The sequence below is a fragment of the Erpetoichthys calabaricus genome, chromosome 4, assembly GCF_900747795.2.
Source record: "Erpetoichthys calabaricus chromosome 4, fErpCal1.3, whole genome shotgun sequence".
Lineage (NCBI taxonomy): Eukaryota > Metazoa > Chordata > Cladistia > Polypteriformes > Polypteridae > Erpetoichthys > Erpetoichthys calabaricus.
In genome coordinates this window covers 22,959,816-22,976,796 of record NC_041397.2, presented here as the reverse complement: position 1 = coordinate 22,976,796, position 16,981 = coordinate 22,959,816, and the positions used below count along the sequence as shown (strand labels likewise).

Sequence of the window (16,981 nt, the reverse complement as noted above, 5' to 3'; positions counted from 1 at the left end):
TCAGGAGCTGAAAAAGGCGTCTTGAGAAGTGGGCTTTTCGGGAACACAATTGAGAGACGGAGCGCTGGTGAAGAGATGTTCACATGTGTAAATACAGAGAAAAGCTGCTGAAGGCACAAGCAGGACAAGAGTTAACAAATAGAATGATTAATATATTACCCATCTGTGACACATACAATGGCTAGCCTATAATACAATGCTACCGTGTGTGTTTGTGTGGTTCCTCTGAGTAATCTGACTGCTCCGTTGGGCTTTGATGATGTGATTGAAAGAGGATGTGCCAGACATGAGAGGATGAGACTCATGAGGAGCACTACGGGGGTAGGAGGAATGCTGAGAGTCGTCCTCAAAGATGGGAGGTATTCACAAGAATGCAAATGTTTTCACAGCAGATAATGGGGGCCCATCTGCCGTTGGTGTTAGTCAAAAAGCTGACAGGAAGAGAACAAGGTGCCTTAAAATGACAGTTTCAGAAGCCGGTTTTACGGGAATGGGCTTGAGATGCTGAGACACATGAGGAAACCAAAGTAAGGTACAAGGGGAACACTGAATGTGCATGTAGGGCAAGAGATTTCAAACATATACTTTACATTTATTTGGTTAATCTCAAATGCCTGCCACACGGGCAGAAGTAGCTGATGGTCTGATCATGGGGGACTCAAACTCTGGTTGTGGGAGGCCAGTGTAGCCTCTGTAGCTGTTAATGGAATTTGTTATTGATCAACATGATTTATTCCTATTTTGTTACATCAATAAGGGCAGATTGGCAAAATGTTTAATAGACTTAAATGAGATTATTAATCCCCCTTCATTCTTTTCTTATTTCTTATATTTTTCTACTTAAAATTTCCTTTATTAAGCATTGTGTTCTTTTTATTATGTTGCCTTGGATCATATGATATTTAGTGCAGGATTTTTAACAGCAGTGTCATGCGCTGAGGTTCATGGCTGGTGAAGCACTGAGCCCTTCAGAGTTAGATTTACAAATATATGAACTCAAAAGAGTCACTTATTCACTATTCAGTTGACAGCCAGCATGCACACTGACTTCTGGTTATGTTTCATATCTCATCAGCATTCTTTACACACACATAGACAGGTAAGGCACATATCTGGATAAAAAAAGAGCGTTACATTTATAGAGAGAATGGACAGAGCGCATTTGCTCCGCACCCTCAATGTGTTCTAAATTTGCTGTTGCAATTCCACAATTCACACTCATTCAATACAAATGAAAATACAGAGTGGTGTACAAAAAAAATGGATTTCAATTTTGACCTTAAGTGAAATATTTAGTTGTTTTAAAAAGCTTTTAATTCTGATGCTTTAATCAATTTTAAAACCGACTGTTCAACAAAATGATAACAAGAAAAACAAAAGAATACTTTCTTTAAGGTTAAAATTTAGTTTTTAAATATTGGATTCTTTTCTTAGTCTGATCCTATTTTTTTTATAAAACAACCGTTTATGATCTTACCTTTATTTATAAACGAAGTCCATGCACCTATCCTTCCTTCTCCATGAAAATCTCCATCACTTTATTGTAAATGTCCTTCTTATTGTCCATTAGTTTTAAAAATCCTAATCTTCTATTTTGGCAGTCATTCGGAACAAAAAATAAACGGAATGCTGCAGCGCACTTGACTTTCTGATCTTCTACTTTTGGCTGCTCCTGTTAGGGGTTGCCACAGCAGATCATCATCTTCCATATCTTCCTGTCCTCATCATCTTGCTCTGTCACACCCATCACCTGCATGTCCTCTTTCACCACATCCATAAATCTTCTCTTAGACCTTCCTCTGTTCCTCTTCCCTGGCAGTTCTATCCTTACATCCTTCTCCCAATATACCTAGCATCTCTCCTCTGCACATGTCCAAACCAACACAATCTCGCCTCTCTGACTTTGTCTCCCAACCGTCCAACCTGAGCTGACCCTCTAATGTCCTCATTTCTAATCCTGTCCATCCTTGTCACCCCAATTCAAATCTAAGCATCTTTAACTCTGCCACCTCCAGCTCTGTCTCCTGCTTTCTGGTCAGTGCCACCATCTCCAACCCATATATCGCTAACTTATTGGCGCCTCTGAGTAGAACAGCAGCAATGAGCACCTGTTGGGCTCACATGCGCCCCCTTCAGGGCAGCACGGTACTCTCTGCCTCACCTTGTGCCTTTTCACTATGGTTTTATGGCCAATCAAGCAAGATTAGATATGTCACACACATTCATTAAAGATATTAGCCAGATTGTGGAAAGTCAGGGTGTATAATAAACGTGTCTGCAAACCTTATATTGGTGACATACAGAGTGACAGCAACAGGCACGTGACAACTGCACGCATCAAACCCATATGTGAGGGGAAGCGCAGTCTGAGGTGAGGTGAGGCTTATCACTGCTGCATCTCGCGTTTCTCCATTGTATTTGAACAGGAAATGCGCCAAATCAGCAAATTTTGACTATAAAAATGATCAAAATTATTGGAATCCTACAGAAAACAAATTTATAGCATAGACCAGTGGACACATTTATGCTATCATTATTAGTTTTTTTACTTTTCATGATGACACCTCACCTGCCTCCCCTGACCGCACATCCCTGCTCAACAGTAGTACTAATATTAGGAATGAACAATGCAGTGCATTTTATTACTATATGTCTTACCAAATACATTCTAATAGATGGCATATTGCAAACATTAGCAATAAATGTCCTTAAGAGCGTGGATCTGCCAGATGGACAAATAGTGGATTATATTATGTACATTACTTGACTTTCAGATCTTACATCCATCCATTAACTACTGGACCCCTTTAGTCTGGGCAGCAGCGAGATGGTAGTCCATCACGGGACACGTTCACTCACACACACACACACTCCCTCGGTTTGGAATGGTTAGGCACCCTACGGGATGATGGAGGAGAACCATACTTTCCACAGAACAACAGAGAAAGTATGACGAGAACAGACCATTTACGTAGTCCAACAAAGCTCACCAATCCTATTCACTTAGATTGTACAAAATAACAAAAAGTCAAGTTTTGAAAGTCCTTAAAGTCCTGCTGTCCACCACACTACTTGATCACTTATTCCATGCATCTGTGGTTCTCTGTGTGAAGAAAAAACTCCTAATGTTTGTGTGAAATTTACTTTTAACAAGTTTCCAACTGTGTCCCTGTGTTCTTGATGAACTCATTTTAAAGTCACAGTCCCAATCCACTGGACTGATTCCCTTCATAATTTTAAACACTTCAGTCAGGTCTCCTCTTAATCTCCTTTTTCTAAAACTGAAAGGCTCAGCTCTTTTTACTTTTCCTCATAATTCATCCTCTGCAGCCCTGGAATCAGCCTACTGTAGTTGCTCCTCTCTGGACTTTGTCTAGGGCTGGTATGTCTGCTTGCCCAGACACTGGAGGAACATACGGCTCACTACACTCACTGCAAGTGCTCATTCTTATTGGATGAATACCTGAAGTTATGCAAACACAGGTAATAAATAGGACTTCCCTTACGCATTTCACTATCCATTATAGGGGTTCATGGATGTCTTTAATGATCTTGAACGACTCATCCACGCAGCATATCAGCCTTGCACCATGAAGTTTCCTTTTGATATCAAATGTTAAACTGTTTTTTGTCTTGGTAGAGTCCTATGTGACTCTGCTTTCCCCTTTTGTACTTACCACTGCTTATAAGGCATTGTACTTTTTAACTTCTCCCCATCTTCCCTTCTACATCTACAGTATAACGTCAGGCAATTACATAGAGTAAAAGGACAAGCAGGAGTTAAGTTTACATTTTAATAATGTAGTATTGAAAATATTAATAACTAGGGGGCTTTGCCCCCTGCTCGCTTTGCTCACCAACCCCCAGGCCTGCACTATGCGCTAGCCTCTTTGCGGTTTTGCCGCTCGCGTATGGGGATGCGGATTTACAATTTAAAAAGCTTTTTATTTTCATGGGAATTGTTACGTATGCATCAACACGACATATAACTGCCTGTGATTGAATTTTATTTCTTTCTCTGTATTGAATAAAACATCTTTTCGAATGTTTGGCTCTCAGATTTGTAAATTGTCTTTTTAAAAGCTATTCTAACAGGAAACTGTTAACATTTTAATACGAATGGCATATCACGATCTCCTTTGGTGGTGTCTAATGTTATCCCCTGAAGCTGTACTACATTACCTTTCTTGGATACATCCTTCTTTCTAGAGTAATTTGTTCGGTGGAAGACCGGATGGTGTTAACGGTTGTAGGTATTCTTTGTCATATTGATGATGTTTTCATCTTTGGCACAATCACCACCAACTATTTCAGCAGTCTATTGATACCCATTTAACCAATTTGTTGTGTAACCAATCGACATTTTTGGTGTTAATTTGACTTCATCGTTTCTCATTGCTAGGATTGCTGGTGTACTCATTTCTTCTGTTGATAACCCTTTGTGATGAAATTCTTCAATAAGATTTAGACATAATATGTCTTCTTTAACTGGGAACTTAAAATGAGGAAAATGTTAAATTTATAAGAGCTGAGAGTGCAGGAAATGTGTCTCACAAAAGTATTCACACGAATGAGAGGTGAGAGGTGTGACTTGAAAAAATCTCAAGGCAAAAGTCTTGTCTCGTGGGACTTGAAAAAATCTTTTCCAAAAAGTCTTGTCTCGTTGAATGATTTTTTTATATAATAGAGAGAAATAATAATAATAAGGAAGCAAATTACATTTGAATATTGGCAAACCATAATCAGACAACCTGATACATGGCAGATGGACGGCACGGTGGCACAGTGGTAGTGCTGCTGCCTCGCAGTTAGGAGACCCGGGTTCGCTTCCTGGGTCCTCCCTGTGTGGAGTTTGCATGTTCTCACCATGTCTGCGTGGGTTTCCTCTCACAGTCCAAAGACATGCAGGTTAGGTGCATTGGTGATCCTAAATTGTGCTTGGTGAGTGTGGGCCCTGCAGTAGGCTGGTGCCCTGCCCAGGGTTTGTTTCCTGCCTTGCGCGCTGGGATTGGCTCCAGCATTTATTTATATAGCACGTTTTCATACAAATGATATAGCTCAAAGTGCTTTACAAGGTGAAAAAAAAATAAAATTAAATAATGGAACCTTCACATGTGTGGGTATTTTGGAAATGCAGACAGTATAGGACTGTACAATGGAAAACATGTTAGTACATTGTCTCTCAGAATGTTCTTATCTGGAGAAGACTCAGAACCCTGTCTGATGTTTACCAAGCCGTGGGCAGTACCAGGCTGAGCATTTTCAGACTTTTATGACATTTTAGAGAGACTTGTAAATCAAAACCTTATTTGATGCATATTTTGTAACAAAAGGTGGATTGATCCAACACAGTACAGCTCAAAATATACATAAATGGTCCATGTAAAAGTAACACATATAAAGCAGAGGAACGTATTTTTTTCACCATTTATGTGCATTCAGCCTTAAATCAGAATCCAATACAGTGTGGCAGTGTGGCGTAATGGCTGAAGTATCGGGCTGTAAATCACAAAGCTGTTGGTTTAGCCCCTACAATCGGCTCATTATTTGATTATGACCAAGTTACTTAGCACGGTTTTCTTGTCTGTAGCATAGAAATTAATTTTTTATTCACTTTAGATCTGTAAGTAGTATTAGATATATCAGATACATAAATAAAATGTATTCATCTATCCAAATTGTTGTACACCTGCTTAATTGAATGAGGTTGGGTTTACCTTGGCAACACTAGATGGGATGCCAGGTCATTGCAGAGCATTCTGATACACACAGAAGCACAAGTAGCACAGTAGCTGTAGTATACAGCTTTGACCGGCACAATGGATGGATTCTCTGCTCTTTACATGGCTCTTTGAGGTGGCTTGCTATTCTTAAAAGGACTGCATGAGACTTTAGAGGCTTGACAATTTTTGCAGGGGTTTGAGACTCATCCCTGGATGCTGCAACTTGTCAGTGCCATTACAATATACCGTATTAGATAGATAGATAGATAGATAGATAGATAGATAGATAGATAGATAGATAGATAGATAGATAGATAGATACTTTATTAATCCCAAGGGTAAATTCACAAAGCATTATTTCGTATGTGTTATCTAATCAGCAGCTATAATGGATTTTTTCGATTGTGTTATAAATACAAACATACATCAGCAATTCGTCGAATAACGCACTTTTAATTAACATGTCCGTCGGTTGGTTTTGGTTGGCGGCAGGAGCTGGGGGGCCAGAGGTGATTATGATGATCCGTGCCCCTTCTGATTTAGCGCAGGCGCACTAAGGCGTGATTGTCATTAATTTCCTCGTGCATCTTTGCGCGCCGTTTCTCTTTCGGTTTTAACGCATGCTCTGTGCAAAATGTCGACCTGTCTGTTTGTAAACATGAACGAACTAACGCCGCCTGCTTGTTGTTTCTTCAAGCATATCTTCATAATGGGTGTCCGTGGACTAGACACCTGCTCCACCATGTCGGAGGAGCTATGTATCACGACTGGCCTGGGGATTATTTGGCAGGAGCCAGAAGAAGGTGTACGTGTTAGGGAATCCCTATCAACTCCGCTCAATGTGCTGTCATCGCGTCTGTCTTAGAGAACAGCGGGGTTAAATCCTGACAATGACGCTAAAACAGCGTGCCAATGCTACGATGTTTGTAATTGTGGATGCTGGGAAGGCAGCGCGCTCATGCTATTCGGGATTCTCTCGCAGTCGTTTGCGCATCACAGTTTAGTAGAAATTAAGTTAATGTTATCCTTCTTTCCAAACAGTCATGCCTTTCACATTGTCTTCTCATTTCAATTTCAATGCGACGATCAAACATGTGTGGTTGCATTTCACATTTTCCCTTTGCGCGCGTCTATTTAATTTCGCTGTAATCCACAGAAACAACACGCTTTTCGTACCACCCACTGACGTACGGGCCACGCCCCCAACGCGCCACAGACTCTGAGCGCAAACAAAGACGGCGCCCAGCTGGACAAACAGGCTCGCTCGCCGAGGGGAGAAGGAATCGTTTAACAGATATCGTTTGTTTGTTTTTCCTCATCGGCTGGATATGGATAATTCTTTCAGCTGACTTCCAGTGAAAATGCGACATTTCTGACCAGGTGTGTGAAAGCGTTAAGAAAAGTCTTGTAAATAATTATTTATTGCTAGTTTTCAGAAAGCTTATAAAGACCTGTTAACGACGTCCGAGCGTTTTTACCGTACAGGAAGTGCCCCCACCCACCTTTTCTATTTTCGGTTGTGTCATGGAAGTTTTCATACAAAATAAGTGATTTCAAAGGTAGATCAACAACCTGCAGGTGTGTTTTAGCATCTTCCCTGGTGGTCTAGTGGTTAGGATTCGGCGCTCTCACCGCCGCGGCCCGGGTTCGATTCCCGGTCAGGGAATGCTGTTTTGATGGACACTTGGAATAAGCTTGAAAAAATATTTAAGTAAAAACGTTTAAATGTCAGTTTCGTCTTTCACTTTCTGGGTCACTGACTTAGCACGTGTTCCAGTTGTTACAAAAATTGTTACATTTTACTCGTTTGATAGTTCGTTACTTTTTTCCCCCCCATAAACTGTGGCACGCTGCCTGTCGCACATCTGTGCCGGGATACCGTTCGTTATTTTATCAGTCTGAGGGCATCGACTGCTGCCACGTCAGGAGAAATTGCGGTAGTTTACTTTAATCTGGAATTTACTGAAAGGAGTCAAGCGCCTGCCACACAGACATAATGCATAGGCCTACAGTTTCTTCTTAACACGGGGGCGTTTTAATGTTTTGGATAAAAATAAATTAAATCAGGGGAGTTTTTTTGACCAAAACCCAGGAGCGTTCACGATCTGTGACCATCACGAGGCCGAAGTTAGCTGCTTACTCACCTGCCTTATTTATTCGCTTGTCCCCAACATATTCACACATTTTATGCAACCGAGTTAACAATATGACAGAATATTCAACAACTTATAAGTTAGTGTCGTTAAAAATGATCACATTTTGGACCTGTATGGGTACAAAAGGGTGGCAGCGTGTTGGCCAACCTTGATTGTAAGAGTAATGGGTACTTGTATTGGACCAGGCAAAATCCAGCTGCAATTTAACAAAGGAATCTGTTTTGTTTCAAAACTGGGAAAATTAAAGTGGACCACAATGCGTTTGACCCCCCATTACAATGCCTGTTAAACATCTGAGTCAGTCCCATTCATAAGATATGGCAGTGTGCCAACTTTGCCAGTCATTTTTACTCATTTATACATATTGGGCAGGGAGAAACACCTCTGAAGTTTAACAAAGGAATCTGTCCTTTTTGAAAATTAAGGTTGCCCAATGTGTTTTAACCCTTTACATGGCCCATTAAACATTATAGTTAATCCAGTTCAGTTGATATTACTGGCACCCCAGCTGCGTTTTATTGAGTAATGTCCAGCCGAGTTGTGTTTTTAAAGTAGCAGGTCCACCAGGAGGTCTCAAGTGAACTGGCTATATAGGAGTAATAAGGTGAAAGAAGTCGGAGCAAAAAATCAGCAGAGGGTGGACTTGTTTGAAAGAGTGAATGGTTAGATCTCAAAGATGGTGATACCAACTGGTTTTCAACTGGGCATGAATGTTTGAAAAGGCTGGAATTCTCAGCTATGAATGCGTTGTGTATCTGGTAGAGCTTAGTAGAGGGAACAGTGTTAACAAAAACCTCTGCCACTTAGGACTGCCTGAAGTTGTGCCAGTAGAGTTGAGTATGAGGTTTTTTTCTATAAGACGTAAGCTACTCAACTGCCAATCATAATAAAAATACCATACATGTTTTTGTATATAATTATATATATATACAATATACACAGTAAAGTATATATTAATATACAGTGCATCCGGAAAGTATTCACAGCGCATCACTTTTGTGTGAATTTCTCATTGGGATTAATAAAGTATCTATCTATCTTTTTCCACATTTGTTTATGTTACAGCCTTATTCCAAAATGGATTAAATTCATTTTTTTCCTCAGAATTCTACCCACAACACCCCATAATGACAACGTGAAAAAAGTTTACTTGAGATTTTTGCAAATTTATTAAAAATAAAAAAATTGAGAAAGCACATGTACATAAGTGTTCACAGCCTTTGCCGTGAAGCTCAAAATTGAGCTCAGGTGCATCCTGTTTCCCCTGATCATCCTTGAGATGTTTCTGCAGCTTAATTGGAGTCCACCTGTGGTAAATTCACTTGATTGGACATGATTTGGAAAGGCACACACCTGTCTATATAAGGTCCCACAATTAACAGTTCATGTCAGAGCACAAACCAAGCATGAAGTCAAAGGAATTGTCTGTAGACCTCTGAGACAGGATTGTCTCGAGGCACAAATCTGGGGAAGGTTACAGAAAAATTTCTGCTGCTTTGAAGGTCCCAATGAGCACAGTGGCCTCCATCATCCGTAAGTGGAAGAAGTTCGAAACCACCAGGACTCTTCCTAGAGCTGGCTGGCCATCTAAACTGAGCGATCGGGGGAGAAGGGCCTTAGTCAGGGAGGTGACCAAGAACCCGTTGGTCACACTGTCAGAGCTCCAGAGGTCCTCTGTGGAGAGAGGAGAACCTTCCAGAAGGACAACCATCTCTGCAGCAATCCACCAGTCAGGCCTGTATGGTAGAGTGGCCAGACGGAAGCTACTCCTTAGTAAAAGGCACATGGCAGCCCGCCTGGAGTTTGCCGAAAGGCACCTGAAGGACTCTCAGACCATGAGGAGGAAACCAGGCACCGCTCATCAACAGGCCAATACCATCCCTACAGTGAAGCATGGTGGTGGCAGCATCATGCTGTGGGGATGTTTTTCAGCGGCAGGAGCTGGGAGACTAGTCAGGATAAAGAGAAAGATGACTGCAGCAATGCACAGAGACATCCTGGATGAAAACCTGCTCCAGAGCGCTCTTGACCTCAGACTGGGGCGACGGTTCATCTTTCAGCAGGACAACAACCCTAAGCACACAGCCAAGATGTCAAAGGAGTGGCTTCAGGACAACTCTGTGAATGTCCTTGAGTGGCCCAGCCAGAGCCCAGACTTGAATCCCATTGAACATCTCTGGAGAGATCTTAAAATGGCTGTGCACCGACGCTTCCCATCCAACCCGATGGAGCTTGAGAGGTGCTGCAAAGAGGAATGGGTGAAACTGGCCAAGGATAGGTGTGCCAAGCTTGTGGCATCATATTCAAAAAGACTTGAAGCTGTAATTGCTGCCAAAGGTGCATCAACAAAGTATTGAGCAAAGGCTGTGAATACTTATGTACATGGGGTTTCTTGTTTTTTTTATTTTTAATAAATTTGCAAAAACCTCAAGTAAACTTTTTTTTCACGTCGTCATTATGGGATGTTGTGTGTAGAATTCTGAGGAAAAAAATTAATCCATTTTGGAATAAGGCTGTAACATAACAAAATGTGGAAAAAGTGATGCGCTGTGAATACTTTACGGATACACTGTATATATGGTTCATTATAAACTGCTCAAGAAAATTAAAGGAACACTTTGAAAACACATCAGATCTCAATGGGAAAAAATCCTGCTGGATATCTCTACTGGTATGGACTGGTAATGCGTTAGGAATGAAAGGATGCCACATCCTTTGATGGAAATGAAAATGATTAACCTACAGAGGGGATGAATTCAAAGACATCCTGAAACTCAAAATCGTACTCAGTAGTTTGTTTGGCCCCCACGTGCTTGTATGCACACCTGACCTTGCAAACCAGGGCATCACCGAGCTCCTGGACAGTCTGAGGTGTAACCCGGCGGTGTCAGATGGACCGAAACATAATTTCCCAGAGGTGTTCTATTGGATTTAGGTCAGATGAGTGAGCATGGGGGCCAGTCAATGGTATCAGATCTTCATCCTTCAGAAACTGCCTGCATACTCTCGCCACAAGAGGCCAGGCATTGTCATGCACCAGGAGGAACCCAGCACCCACTGCACCAGCACAGGGTCTGACCATGGGTTGAAGGATTTCATCCCAATACCTAATGGCAGTCAAGGTGCCATTGTCTAACCTGTAGAGGTCTGTGCGTCCCTCCATGGATATGCCTCTCCAGACCATCACTGAGCCACCACCAAACCAGTCATGCTGAACAATGTTACAGGCAGCATAACATTCTCCACGTCTTCTCCAGACCCTTTCACGTCTGTCATGTGTGCTCAGGGTGAACCTGCTCTCATCTGTGAAAAGCACAGGGCGCCCAGTGGTGGACCTGCCAATTCTGGTATTCTATGACAAATGCCAGTCGAGCTCCATGGTGCCGGGCAGTGAGCACAGGGTCCACTAGAGGACATCGGGCCTTTCAGGCCACCCTCATTAAGTCTGTTTCTGATTGTTTGGTCAGAGACATTCACACCAGTGGCCTACTGGAGGTCATTTTGTAGGGCTCTGGAAGTGCTCATCCTGTTCCTCCTTGCCCAAAGGAGCAGATACCGGTGGGTCCTGCTGATGGTCTAAGGACCTTCTTTGGCCCTGTCCAGCTCCCCTAGAGTAACTGCCTGTCTCCTGGAATCTCCACCATGCCCTTGGGACTCTGCTGGGAGACACAGCAAACCTTCTGGCAATGGCACATATTGATGTGCCATCCTGGAGAAGATGGACTACCTGTGCTACCTCTGTAGGGTCCAGGTATCTCCTCATGCTACCAGTAGTGACACTGACTGTAGCCAAATGCAAAACAAGTGAAAAAACAGACAAGCAGGGAAAAGTGTCAGTGGGCTCCACCTGTTAAACCATTCCTGTTTTGGGGGTCATTTCACTGTTGCCCCTCTAGTGCAACTGTTGTTAATTTCATTAACACCAAAGCAGCTGAAACTGATTAACAACCCTACCTGCTACTTTGCCAACCAGATCAATAGCCCACAATTTTCATTGACTTGATGATATACTCTGATTAAAAAGTGTTCCTTTAATTTTTTTGAGCAGTATATTTATAATTTTTTGTATGTTTTTAGTTGATATTGTTGTACTGTCACGAATGTAGGTAGACATGCAGATAACAGTGTCATTACACCATGCACATGACAGTATACTTGAACTTGTGCTTGAAGTTTAACTTGTGTGCCCTGTGATAGACTGATGGCCCAATCAGCGTTTGACCCTGCCTTCTGGCACACACTGACCCCTTGTACTGTTAGCTGTAGTGACTGGTTCAAAAGTGGATGGATGACAGATTTCTCAGGCTGCATGGCACTTCTTTTTCTTCATTGTTTTTTTTTTTTGTCTTTTCTTCGCAGTGTTATATATTCCTGAATATTTCACATTAAACATGTATGTTTAGGTGATGTGAACCAGCTTAGTGAAATAAACACAACATATTTTTCCTTTTGTTTTGAAGGCCATTGAATAAAAATGGATACTTACACCATCTTGAATGTTATAGGAGAAGGGTCTTTTGGAAGAGCTCTGCTGGTGCAGTGCAGAAATGAAAGTGGCACATATGTAATGAAAGAAATAAGGCTTCCAAAGGTAAGCTTTTTGCTTCCTGAAATTACTTTTTTTTTTTTATATAGATATATGTCTAGTTATTTCTGTTTTTGGAAACCCTGTAAGGTTAGGACACAAATATTAAATAAAACAATCTTGTACATATTTTTATATACTTTTCAAAGTGAAACATTTTTTAACAACCAGATGGGTAACACTTTAGGTACTGCAAAAGTGCATCTGTTACTCAATTACTGTTATTTAAAAAGACCTTAAACACTTAGGGTAGTCATAACATTTACAAAGCATCGGTAAAGTGTTTATTCCACTCTGCAATGTGACATACTAACAAAATGTTACTTTGGAGTGATCTGATGTGGCTTAACTGAGACACATTTCTCATGATAATGCATATTTAGTATAAGACCTGTGAATCCTTCATATTAACAAATTATTTTACCATCATGTCAATATGCTTCACTGCTCAGAGATATATACAGTAACCCATATACTGATGTTATGTAAGTGTTACGAAAACCAAAAGAAGCCTTTAAGATCTTGTTACATAAGAGTAAATGAGTAACAGGTGCATTTTTGCAGTACCTAAACTAAAGTGTTACCATCAAATGTAATAACTATGCACACAGTCACTCCTCTTATATGTCATATTCTAGTTAGTGATGTGTTAATCAAATAAATTTGATAGCACACTTTCATCACTCCAGCTTGAGCCAATAAAAGAGTAGCTCTTTTCTCCCTCATTCACACTGTTGGCTTTTTCCTGTCCTCTCACTCTGTCTGAAACCATCGGCTTTATATCTTGTATGCATTATCAAACCCACTTCATCCAATGAAGAGTTGAGTAGGGCCAAAGCCGGTATCTACTTGTCAGTATGGTTGGAATATTCTGAACAATAATTTTATTACACACTGCTCACATACAAGTCCAAACATAAAGACATTACTTTTAAGACACCAATATACCAAAAACAGTAACAACATTTATTTATATAGCACATTTTCATACAAAGAATATAGCTCAAAGTGCTTTATAGGATGTCAAAGAGAAAATTACAAGCAAAGAAATAACAAATAAGATTAGGTAAGAATATTAATGAATAAGTAGCGAAGAAAAAATAACAAATCTGCATGACTTTATAAAACATAAAACAATTTTAAAAAAGAATTCCAGTTAGGCCAGAGAAAAACCAAAACAAAACCTGTTGTGGTTCCCAGGCCAAAAAACCACCAAGCCCCCATTGGGCATTCTACTTAACATAAATGTACTTAAGTCATTCCTCATTGTTTCTAGGCTTTGTCTGAGAGGATTCAATGCATTGGGTCTCATGGACAACTGGGGCACCTGCATTCATTCCAGCATTACAGGAGGCTGAACGGTGCCTTGATTAGATGGTGGTGGTGGCAGCAGAAGAACCTGAAAAGAAAGTAGAGATTAGTAAAGACTGCAAATCGCTGAGCAGTATTGTAATTCAGTGCCTATATAGTCTATTAAGAGTTCAACTAAAATGTAGCTACGAAAAAGCCAAATAAAGAGGGATTTTAGCAGAATCACATTTTCTGATCTCACAGATTTGCCTTGTTTTAAATACTGTGTTTTTGTTTAAATACTAGTAAATCTGATATTTTGCCCACTTCTGAACATAGCCAGATCAAACTTTATTGCCACAGATGACATAGGCAGTTTGGCCTCAGGTTGTATAAAAAGTCTAATCTTCATTGTGTTGACCTATCATGATTAGTGTGTACAGTGGCAAGTACAGATAAAATTTTGGGTTTTAAGGCAAACTTACATTTTTTTTTTTTTTTTTTTTTTTTTTTCACACACTAGGGGGCTCTGCCCCTGCTCGCTTTGCTCGCCCACCCCCGGGTTTGGTTTACCGGATATACAATTTAAAGAGATTGTTATTTTCATGGGAATTGTTACATATGCATTATTTTCACTTTTACTTTAAAACTTTTGTAAAAATAATACTGTAGTTGTCCTTTATTTCCGGCCCTGGGCGTGGTTAAATCTCTTTCTCGCAGGACGTATAACGCTGCTCGTGTTGTGAATGCACGCTAAGGAGAAACAGTTGGATCATCTGCTGGCTTGTTGCTGCTGGCGAGCTGCGTATTCTGCTTGTCACACTGCGCGTTGATCATGTAAAAGCCTGTACAGCAGCTGTACATTTGCCACTTCGCGTCTCTTCCACTCGCTTTGTGAAGGGGGGGATGTGGGGGAATCGCATGCTAAGGAGAAGCGGTCGGATCATCTGCTGGCTTCCTGCTGCTGGCGAGCTGGGTATTCTGCTTGTCGCTTGTCGTTGTTTTAAGAGCTGGGAGCACATGAATCGTGTCTGCCAAAAGCATTCCAACAACTGCTTGGTTAGATGTCCGTGAACTTGTTTTAAATGTTGTCTCACTGCCTTGTCTCACGTGACATTAAAGTGTCTCTCGTGGGACGTCAAATCGTCTTCTGAGAAGATCACGTCTCGTCTTCCTAGTCTTCCTTCCAAGATTTTTTTGTTTTTATAATAGAGAGACAAAAGTCCTATGGCAGACTCTTAATAAAACCTCATGCTTCCTAAAACTGGTATTCTTTATTTGTGATGGGGAGATTGAATATTTTTTTTTGTTACGATTCAGTGAGTGCTCAAGTTTATATTCATGCATGCAAGTAGAGATTTTAAGGTCTCACCCACTTAAGATCAACATTTAGGAAGAGGTGGGGAAATAATTAAGATATAAAGGAAGAATGAGAGAAAAGCAACCACAAAAAAGCAGAAGGGTAAAGAATGGGGTAGAGGTCCAGTTCAGCTGCAACACAGGACACTTCTGGCATATTGGTGTTTGATGTGTTAGTATAAAAATTGAATGTGTTACAAGAAGCATCAAATTTTAATTGCTTGTAGACGGAACGTTTTCTGTGCAAGCTCTGTGTGTTTATGAAGGTATCATCATTTATTTTCAGCTTCTGTGTTTGATTATGTTTTATTGTTTTATTTATAAAAATTGGATTTAGGCAGATGACAAAATGCACATTTTGAGGAAGGAGGCAATACTGTTGGCAAGGATGAAGCATCAGAATATTGTTGCATTTAGAGATTCCTTTGAAGGTAAGGCCGCCCTTTTTCTAGCATTTGTTTTGAGTGGAATGCTTTTAAAATTAGAGCACTAGGCTAGAGCACTAGCTATCTTGAGTATTGTGTGGACTTAACATTTTTGTGATCAGATTTTAATCGTGTTGAGTAAATTAACAAATACTGCTATTGTTGAAAGGAACATAAATAATACAAACTCCCTGACCTTGTGAGAAAGATATTTGCAGTGGTGTTAAAATATAAATATGTGCAGATTTTGAGTAACCACTAAAGAGGACAGAATACCAGCAAAAAGAAAAAGGTTAGCAAGATAAACACCGTCATGTCACTGACCACTGACCACCCATATACTTGCACACCAAGCAGCAGTCATCCATTTTTTCATTAAAATGATAGACCTGTTAATCCTCAACACAGAGAACTCATGTAGTGTGTCAACAGCAGTTAACATTGATACATTTTGGTGTTGTTTTTTTTTTTCCAAGTACATGGTCACTGATATTTTTACAAATTGTTATTCATGTATACCATAATGAGAAGTGAAGCAAAATTACACCTTTTATTGGCTAACTGAACAGATTACGATTTTTAAGCTTTCAAGGCAGCCTGCCTGAAGAAGGGGCTTAGCTGCCTGAATAGCTTGCATATTGTAATCTGTTCAGTTATCCAATAAAGTGTGATTTTGCTTGACTTCTGATTGCATCCATTATGGCTGACATGGCACAACACCCTAGTACTTCAAGTGTAGTGTAAAATTGTAGAGGAAGGTAGGTCATGAAATTAGACTGAACGTAGAGACAACATAAGCTGCTTTAGCCAGTGACATGTTTCATGTGACAACTGGCTTTTGATAGAGAGAGAGAGAGAACTGAAAAAAGGGGTAAGGGGGTTGGGAGAAGATAAGAGATTCATGTACCTTATGGGCTGACCTCAGCTGGATTTTCAATGAGTATGTAGTGGCCAATGGACTTAAAACCACAAGGTTGCCAGTTCAATTCCCATATTTGCCTCACTATATGACCTTAAGCAAGTCAATAAATTGCCTGTGTTCCAGTTGTAAAATTTGTATTGTGCAAGTCTTCTTGGAGAAAAGGCATTTGTCCAATATGAAATAACAGTAATACAAAATGATGTTTCCACAACACAGATAGCAGCAATGCCAACTAGCTGTGCTATGGAAGACCATAATTACCTCAGTCTGTAAGGTTACTTTTTGGATTTGATTGGCTGGAGAATTGTAAAATAATGTAATCTCATTTACAAAGTTTTGCATTTTTTTGTTGGTCATTAAGATGTACCATTTATATTTTCATTTTTTAGTATAGATAGAACTTCATTTGTCCCTAGGGGGAAATTTGGCTTTTACAGAAACATTTTAAATAAATAAATAAATAAATAGGTGGATAAATAAGTAATAAATATACACACACTTTGGTTTGAGCACACACCAGA

The 16,981-nt window shown here is 40.3% G+C and overlaps 1 protein-coding gene and 1 non-coding gene across 2 annotated transcripts in view; both read left to right on the top strand.

Annotated features, from left to right (window-relative positions):
* Window positions 1–6,572: 6,572 nt before the first annotated feature.
* The window catches only part of nek3 (NIMA related kinase 3), a 55,870-nt gene continuing 45,461 nt past the window's right edge, over window positions 6,573–16,981 (top strand). The window contains exons 1-3 of the mRNA XM_028799248.2: window positions 6,573–7,103; window positions 12,340–12,470; window positions 15,451–15,544. Coding sequence (XP_028655081.2) covers window positions 12,354–12,470; window positions 15,451–15,544 — 211 coding nt within the window. The 5' untranslated portion in view covers window positions 6,573–7,103; window positions 12,340–12,353. The remainder of the gene's footprint in view (window positions 7,104–12,339; window positions 12,471–15,450; window positions 15,545–16,981) is intronic.
* trnae-cuc (transfer RNA glutamic acid (anticodon CUC)) lies at window positions 7,318–7,389 on the top strand. Its single transcript has one exon. It is a non-coding gene; the product is annotated as a tRNA-Glu (tRNA).